Consider the following 8,415-nt stretch of genomic DNA (forward strand, 5'->3'; position numbering starts at 1 on the left):
CACGCGCCTGTAGTCCCAGCTTCTCGGGAGGCTGAGGCATTATCGCTTGAGACTGGGAGGTCCAGGCTGCAGTGAGCTGTGATCTCACCACTGCACCCTGGCCTGGGCGACACAGCGAGACAAAAAAAAAAAAAAAAAAAAAAAAAAAAAAAAGGCCAGGCTAGAAAGGACAGAGCGGGACTACCCCGGGGATACTGGGCTAACCCTGAGCAAGGGGACAGCTAATGCCAATCTGTAACAGTAGAAGGACAAGAAAAAGACAGTGATACAGTAAGAAAAGAACTTTATTGTTTATTAATGTTTCTGTGTAAAACTTAAGCTTTTTTTTTTTTAAAGAAACACCACCAAAAGGGGATTAGCTTAGTCCATCCCTTCCTCAGTCATCTGCTTCCCACCTTCCTCCAAATGTTATCCCAGAACATTCTGGAGGCAGGGAGAAGGGGAGGCAGCTAATCAGAGTCTGAGAGCACGATGATCTCTTCTGGATCGCATTGTGTGGCCACACTTGTCTGCAGGGAAGTGAGAGACAAAGAGTCAAAGAGATCTGGAGTACAGGAGAAAAGAAACAGGAGGATTTAGAGGATAAAATGGGTGGGAAAAAGGAAGAGACAGGATGTGGCACGTGCAATATTCAGACAGAGCAGCTGAAACAGACAATGAAAGAGAACAAATTGTCAGAGGAAACACGCCCTCCCCTTCTTACCTTGCAAGTACCAGGCCGAGGAGGCTGTGAATGGGGGGTTTGGGACAGCCGGGCTGGAGAAGGGATGCAGAGGGAGCTGGTCACCAGGCCATGGCTGGGAGAGTCCACCCTCGTGGAGGAATCAGCAACTGGGGCCAAGGAAGCCAAGGGGGAAGGTGGGCTGGGCAGGGTACATATCTTTTTCCCATTCTTCTCATGCACTGACCTTTGCCTTTCCACATAGCTAGAAACAGAAACATAAATATGTGGAGGGGTACGGGAAGACTGAGGCTGGAGGGGGGCAGTCCAGTCTCTCCCAGCAGACTCAGTTCCCCAGTATTGCTCTCCGAAAGTCCCCTGCAATCCCTCCTTGGCTTCCCTCTTCCTCCTCCTCTTGTTATTACCTGTTTCCTAATGGCCCTGATCCTGTTTGCTGCTTCTCCTTCCGAGATTTTTTGCAGGGGGGACCAGAATCTCCCCAGTTGTGAGGAGAGACGCCTCCATTGAAGGAAGTAGAAGAGACCATGCCTGCTCCATTCTCTAAGACAGTGGTGAAGGGCTCCTCTGATTGCTTCCTGGAAGAGGAAATGTCCGTCTCCACAGAGGAAGGGGTATCCAGGGGCAAAGCTTCAATCTCTAGCTCAAAGAGCTGAGACACAGGGCTTTCTTCCTCCAGGGTCAGCTCCTCAGGCTGTTCTCCATTGCTTTCAGCATCTATGCTGGAGGGGGCCAGGGGTTCTTCTGACAGTAACGATGGTGACACTATGCGTCCTTTGTTTTGCTGCTCCCCTGAAGACCTGCTGATCTGTTTGCCAGGTTCCAGGTTCTTTTCATTGGGGATCTGTGGTGAGGACATGGGGCTCTTGTCTCCATCTTTAGCTGGAAAAGAAGAAAAGGGGAGAGGGTAGCCTGAGAATGAGGGGGAAAAAATACTGCTGAGAGGACACTAGGAGGAGGAAGGGAAAGGTTTCAAACAGGTGGCTCATGCCTAACAAAACAGAAATGACAGGTGAGGAGAATGTTCCCTTGACATACCTGCTGCTGCTTCTTCCTCTTCGTCCTCCTCTTCATCATCCTCCTGACCCTCCTGCATCTGTTCCAGATCCTCCTCCTCTTCAGAATCTGTGGCCTCCTCCTCCTCTTCTTCCTCCTCCTCCTCCTCCTCCTCCTCTTCCTCATCACTCTCCTCATCGTCTTCGTCATCTGTCTCAGCTCTGGAGGCAGAAGGGCACCCCTGGGATGCCATTCCACTAGGGCCCTGGGAGACAAAGAAGTTTCTCTAAGGAATCCCTTGCCCCAGAGGGTTTGGTTCTTGCTTTCCTTCTCATGCTCCCCCATCAGTCAACCTGGACTCCCTGGTGGCCAGTGCAGGGGAAGGACAATGTCTCTCTGAAGGCTGTACCCCATCCACACCTCACCAGAATCCAAGGAGGCTTCGGGGGTGTCTGCAGAGTGGGAAGAGGTGCCTTGGAGCCGAGCTCTTCTCTTTTTTCTCTCGCCCTCCTCACTTTTGTCTTGCAACATTGCATATTTGGAGATGACCTCATCCAGCCGACTCATGGCCAAACTCCGGTTTTCCCGAAGGCGCCGGGCCAACACAGGATCTGATAGTGCAGGGTCAACGCCTACGTGGGAAGACATAAAGTCAGAGCACTCAGCCCTTGAAGGGACTAGAAGAGTAAAAACCCTAGAAAGGACTAGAGAGATGCCCCATCCGCCTCATACCTGACATATAAGGGTCACTGAGAGGCATCCCACCAACTCCCTACCTGGCCTATAGTCATCTGTGAGGTGGCAGCCAAAGTTGTAGATGAGATCGAGGTGACGTCGCTCCTGTAACCTGATGCCCACATCTCGGAAGGCATCCTGAGCCATGAGCTGGAGCTGCTGTCGGGGGAGGCCAAGGCTGTGTCGGGCAGCTGCCTTCTCTACAGCCCGAAGCACATCCCCATAGTCAGGGAAGGTATCAGGCCCTGGCTTGTTGATGAGCCGCTCAATGCGCCTGTTAACCTCTGGGTAGCGGGTGCCACGGTAGGGGATGCGCTGCTCTATGACACGGCCGGTCAGTGAAGAGCAGTCTTTCAGCTCACATAGTCGCCCAAAGAGGCGGATCAGCTTACGCTTCAACCGTGCCTCCTGCAGGTATGCGGAGTCTGGGTCATCCAATTCTGAGAGATCCAACTCCTTTTCCTGAAGCCGCCGGATCTCTGCCACATAGAGCGCCAGCAGCTGCTCCAACCGCTGGATCTGCCGCCGCGAACCACGGGTCCTTGGAGCCTGAGAGGCAGTGTTTTCAGCATTTGTGGGGTCCAAGGAGAGGTGTGTGGGAGGGTTATTCCCAGAGGGCTCATTGGAGGTGGTGGCGGCAGGGGCCAAGTTCAGCTTCTTTTTGGCTGAGTGGGCCTTGAGAACAGTGCAGAGCTCATTGATGTAGACATAGAGCTTGGCTGGCCGGCTCCGGGCCCGAGATAGGACCCTAGAGAGGATGTTGCAGAACTCCGCCGAGGCCAGAAACAGAGAGTGGGCACGTTGCTGCCGGCTATAGAGGAATGGGACCACCTCAGGGTGGTCTGCTGTCTGCATCTTACAAAGTTCAAGGAACTAGAAGGTTCAGGGGAAGAAGGAAGGGGAAGAGAGACAAGGGAGGGGGTTGAGAGAAAGGGGAGGTGGGGTTAGTGGGAAAGAAAGGACAGGAGAACCAGTCAGCCATCCCCCTCCCTGGGGTACAACAATCTTCCCCGCTAAAGCTCACCTCTTCGAACAGCTTCTCATTCTCCAGCTTGTAGCATTTCTTGCCGCCCGAACTACTGCTTCCTCTGGCCCCATGAGGCTCAGAGGAGCTAGGGGCTTCTGCCCCAGGTGAGGCCGCATTGGGGAGTGGGTGGGAGGGCCCTGGCTGAGCAGCTGCTTCATCTTCGTCATCATCATCCAGCACGATGATGCTGTTAGCGGTGGCCATAGGGGATCAAATCCCCCGGAGGGAGGAAGTGGTAGGGATTTCAGAATTCCTGCTGGAAGGGGATGGGGCCTCAGAATGAGCCCCTCCAGCATAGCCCCATCCCTTCACCTCACACATTTTCTGAACTCCTTGGGTTTCAGTAACATCCAGCCCTGACCAACACTGTCTTCACCACCTGATTTCAATAACCATTAGTTCTATATGCTTTTTGGGGCCCTTCAAGTGATGTGGGGGGGGGGGCAAACCACCCCCACACCTTAAGTTGCCACCTTCTGCTCCACCCCTCACGTCGATTTCCGGTCTTTCTGTTGCATTTCCCCCCTATTTCTTAGAGTTGGCAAGTTGATTCTTCCTCCCACACTGCACCCCAAATCGTCCTGACACCCCCTTGCACAGATAACACACTCCTGTGGGCGCCACCTCATGTGTTTGCCCCCTCTGCCCTCAAACAAGTCAACCCCACACCCACCCTATCCTGAATGATCACCCCAACTCCTAGACTCTCTGAGGTGAAAGGTTCCCTCCCAACAGTCCGTTCTCTTTTCTCCTCCTTGAATTATCTCCATATTTCACCCTCCGATGAGTCTCCTCAAACTGGGGCTTTAGGTTGAAGATATTTTACCCAAGTCCCCTCCCTTTCACCCCACCCTAATTTTCCCCATTCTCTCGGTGACCCGTAACTGATCAAAAGTCCCCCCGCACCGCGCTACGCTCTCGCGATTCCTTTTAGATCCCAACCGTGGGTCCGGCCGGTCCGGTAGATGCGCTTCCCGCCAAATCCCCCTCCCCCAGTTCAGCCCCCGGCCGCTCCACTCCCTTTCAGGGACAGGAAGGTACCACAGCTTTCCCCTCAGACTCAGCGCCCAGCTCTCCCCAATACCTCTCCCTCTATATCCCCGCCCCCGCCTCTGATCCCCGCACCGTCCGGCCCCCACCTCAGAAACCGTCTCTCGAGGCGACCCTCGCCGCAGTTCTCAGAACCTCGCATGGTTCCCTCCGCCTTCCTTCCCACTCCCACCGCAGGCCCCACTACGGACCGGAAGTCACAGAGTTTCCGCCTGCATGCAACTAAGCGCCGCCATATTGTCGTACGGAACACAGGCTTCCTGTGGCCGGAAGTGGCAGTAGGCCCGCCCCGCGAACACCTCCACTGCGGCCCACATAGTCAGCGGTCTCTTCCAGGTCGGAGTTCGTCTCCCCGAACCCAGGCGTCCCAAAGCAGCTGGGGGCCGCCATTTTGCCGTACGGCACTGGCTACGCCCGGACTCCGGTGCGCAGCCAGTGGAGCTCTTTTCACCCGGTGCTTCTACGACTCCGCCAATCAGAAACTTCCTGCCTGGGGCCCAACCGCCGGCGAGTAGCGCGTGGGGAGGACCGAGCCTCGTTTCCAAGGAGGGGCAGGGGAGCCGAACAGGGTGGATTAGGAATTGGGCTTTCCAAAGCTGTGCAGAGTTTCAGGGAAGGGCAGAAGTCTCTTAAAAGGGAAGTAAAACCTTTTCCTTCAGTTGGGCTATTGGCAAGCTATCTGGCCCTGCTTTCCTGTCCCCCAGGTTCCCATTTCCACGGCTTATTCGGCTGACCCAGCCCCTTCCCCTGCAAGGCCGGCGCACTCCTTGCCGCTGTCCAGCAGCTGTTTCTACTGCCAGGTGCTGCGTCCCGCGATCGTTAAAACACATGCGTACAAATGAGCACAGCGCGCCATAAAAGTGTTATTGTTATTACTATTGTTGCTGATTTGCTTTTCAAGCTTCACCACAGAACTAATGACCAGCCAGACCGTTGGGACCTGAATGGTTCTTCTCCAGAGGGGGTCCTCGAAGGGCCGTCTGTGCTGACCAGGAGGCCGTGCTTTGTCGTGGGAGGCCTAGGGTCTGCGGATGGGCGATGATGGGGTGGGGCTTGGAGGAGAGTTTGTGCAAATTGCCGCTGCGAGGGCTGCTGTGAGGCGAAATGAGGCTCATAAAATACTTTGGGTCTCCTCCTCCTCCTCTTCGGGGAGAGGGGAAAAAAGAATGAAGGATGAAGAAACAGATTTGATACCCACCTCGTTGTGTTTAGGGAGGCTGGAGGGACTCGTGGAGGCAAGGCTGGGTCCAGAGGTGAGCTTATGAGGAAACCAGAAAGATTAACAGGGTCCCAATCGCTAAGATTCCCATTTCCACAAGTGGTGGGCATCTTGCCACTTAACTAGGGTCACAGAGCTTATTAGATCCCTAACGCTGAGTCCTAGAATCGCAAACACCCGTCCGTTGAACAATCCCACATCACTTCTCTCCAGTCGTCAAAGTCTACAGCTTTCAAAATGGGGAACATAAAAACTCTCCGCGAGGACTGGAACTTGGAAGATGTAAGGGATTTAATTTCAAGAACCTCAACTTTCCCAAAATTGTTCTTCCTAAGGAAACACCTGCAGTACAGGTTCTCATTCTTCACTTCTCCTTTTACAATAGAGTCACCCTGTTAAGAAAAAAAAAAAATAGTTCTCTTTTTTCCCCTCCCCCCTCAAAAGTATAGTTCTCAACCATGAAATCTCCTGGGGTAATCTTACCTGTTTAAAATACAGGGAAATGTACCCTGTTTCTTTCACCAAGGCACCATGAATACCACCTTTTCTTTTTTTTTTTTTTTTTCCTTTCTTTTGTCTTTTTTTTTTTTTAAAGGCAGGGTCGGCCGGGCGCGTTGGTTCACGCCTGTAATCCCAGCACTTTGGGGGTCTGAGGCGGGCGTATCATGGGGTCAAGAGATCGAGACCATCCTGGCCAACATGGTGAAACCCCGTCTCTACTAAAAATACAAAAAAATTAACTGGGCGTGGTGGCAGGCGCCTGTAGTCCCACCTACTCAGGAGGCTGAGGCAGGAGAACCGCTCGAATCCGGGAGGCGGAGGTTGCAGTGAGCCGAGATCGCGTCATTGCACTCCAGCCTGGGCGACAGAGCGAGATCATCTCAAAAAAAAAAAAAAAAAAAAAAAAAAAAAAGGGTCTTGTTCTATCACCCAGGCTGGAATGCGGTGGTACGGTCATAGCTCACTGTAACCTCAAATTCCTGGGCTCAAGCCATCCTCCCACCTCAAGTAGCTAGGACTACAGGCGCACACCACCTCACCTGGCTAATTTTTTTTAAAAAAGTTTTTTGTGGAGGCTGGGCGTGGTGGCTCATGCCTGTAATCCCAGAACTTTGGGAGGCCGAGGCGGGCGGATCACCTGAGGTCAGAAGTTTGAGACCAGCCTGGCCAACATGGTGAAACCCCGTCTCTACTAAAAACACAAAAATTAACTGGGCTTGGTGGCACGCGCCTGTAGTCCCAGCTACTCGGGAGGCTGAGGCAGGAGAATCGCTTGAACCCGGGAGGCGGAGGTCGCAGTGAGCTGAGATCAGCCACTGCACTCCAGCCTGGCGACAGAGCAAGACTCTGTCTCAAAAAAAAAAAAAAAAAAAAGGTTTTTTATAGCGACAGGGTCTTACTGTGTTGCCCAGATGGATCTTGAGCTCTTTACCTCAAGCAATCTTCCCACCTCAGCGTCTCAAAGTGCTGGGATTATGGGCGTGAACCGCCACTCCCAGACTACTATCTTATTAAATATTTCTTTTTAACAGTTATAAAAATGTTTACGATCGGCCAGGCACGGTGGCTCACGCCTGTAATCCCAGCACTTTGGGAGGCCGAGGCAGGAGGATCACGAGGGCAGGAAATCGAGACCACCCTGGCTAACACGGTGAAACCCTGTCTCTACTAAAAATACAAAAAAAAAAAAAAAAAAAAAAAAAATTAGCTGGGCGTGGTGGTGGGCGCCTTGTAGACCCAGCTACTCGGGAGGCTGAGGCAGGAGAATGGCGTGAACCCGGGAGGCGGAGCTTGCAGTGAGCCGAGATCGCGCCACTGCCCTCCAGCCTGGGCGACAGAGCGAGACTCCGTCTTAAAAAAAAAAAAAAAAGTGTACGATCACATGTTTATAAGAACATTCTGTTCTTATAATAATTGTAACAGTAACTCCTCCAGAATAATTTTTAACAACTAGAGTCTTACAATCACAAGAAAGATATTTTTCATCTCAATTAATATACATGTATATGCAGGAAGATGTAAAAGATTGGTCAATAAAGGACTTTCAAGTATAAAAGCATAAAGTTTGTGGGGAAGTGGAGTAGTAGTAGGAGCTCAAGGAAAAAAGAGGTGATGAAAGAAAAAAAGGAATGATTCCCAACTGGTAAGAACTAATTTATACTTTTTTTTTTTTTTGAGATGGAGTCTTGCTCTGTCGCCCAGGCTGGAGTTCAATGGCACAATCTCTGCTTACTGCAACCTCCCACTCCCGGGTTTAAGCGATTCTCCTGCCTCAACCTCCTGAGCAGCTGGGATTACAGGCACACAACACCATGCCCAGCTAATTTTTTGTATTTTTTGTATTTTTTTTTTTTTTAGTGGAGATGGGTTTTTGGCATGTTGGCCAGGCTGGTCTCAAACTCCTGACCTCGTGATCCACCCAACTCAGCCTCCCAAAGTGCTGGGATTACAGGCGTGAAGCACCGTGCCCGGCCATCACTATGATATTTCAATTCCACTGGACAATAAATGGTGATCTAATTGTTTTATTTTAAAATGTGGGGCCAGGCATGGTGACTTGTGCCTGTAATCCTACCACTTTGGGAGGCCGAGGCGGGCAGATCACTTGAGGTCAGGAGTTCGAGACCAGCCTGATCAACATGAGGAAACCTCGTCTCTACTAGAGATACAAAAAATAGCCAGGCGTGGTCGTGGGCGCCTGTAATCCCA

The 8,415-nt window shown here is 52.0% G+C and overlaps 2 protein-coding genes across 6 annotated transcripts; one reads left to right on the top strand and one right to left on the bottom strand.

Moving 5' to 3' along the window:
- Positions 1-266: 266 nt before the first annotated feature.
- DAXX (death domain associated protein) lies at positions 267-4,813 on the bottom strand. Of its 5 annotated transcripts, none has more exons than XM_055390163.1 (8): positions 4,679-4,813; positions 3,435-3,693; positions 2,452-3,283; positions 2,096-2,307; positions 1,718-1,940; positions 1,087-1,561; positions 704-926; positions 267-509 (listed from the first exon to the last, which is right to left on the bottom strand). In XM_055390163.1, the coding sequence occupies exons 2-8, from the start codon at positions 3,639-3,641 to the stop codon at positions 450-452; spliced, it is 2,232 nt and encodes a 743-aa protein (XP_055246138.1). In that variant the 5' UTR covers positions 3,642-3,693; positions 4,679-4,813; the 3' UTR covers positions 267-449. The 5 variants fall into 5 exon arrangements, with proteins under 5 accessions (XP_055246138.1, XP_018884678.2, XP_004043861.3 ...); XM_019029133.4 differs by having other exon boundaries at positions 3,435-3,690; positions 4,577-4,749; XM_004043813.5 differs by having other exon boundaries at positions 4,577-4,686.
- On the top strand, positions 4,403-5,358 carry LOC134758730 (uncharacterized). Its single transcript, XM_063707514.1, has 2 exons — positions 4,403-4,823; positions 5,192-5,358. Exons 1-2 carry the CDS (start codon positions 4,403-4,405, stop codon positions 5,218-5,220), a joined length of 450 nt encoding a protein of 149 aa, XP_063563584.1. The 3' UTR covers positions 5,221-5,358.
- Positions 5,359-8,415: the final 3,057 nt, after the last annotated feature.

This window comes from Gorilla gorilla, chromosome 5 (genome assembly GCF_029281585.2).
Source record: "Gorilla gorilla gorilla isolate KB3781 chromosome 5, NHGRI_mGorGor1-v2.1_pri, whole genome shotgun sequence".
Lineage (NCBI taxonomy): Eukaryota > Metazoa > Chordata > Mammalia > Primates > Hominidae > Gorilla > Gorilla gorilla.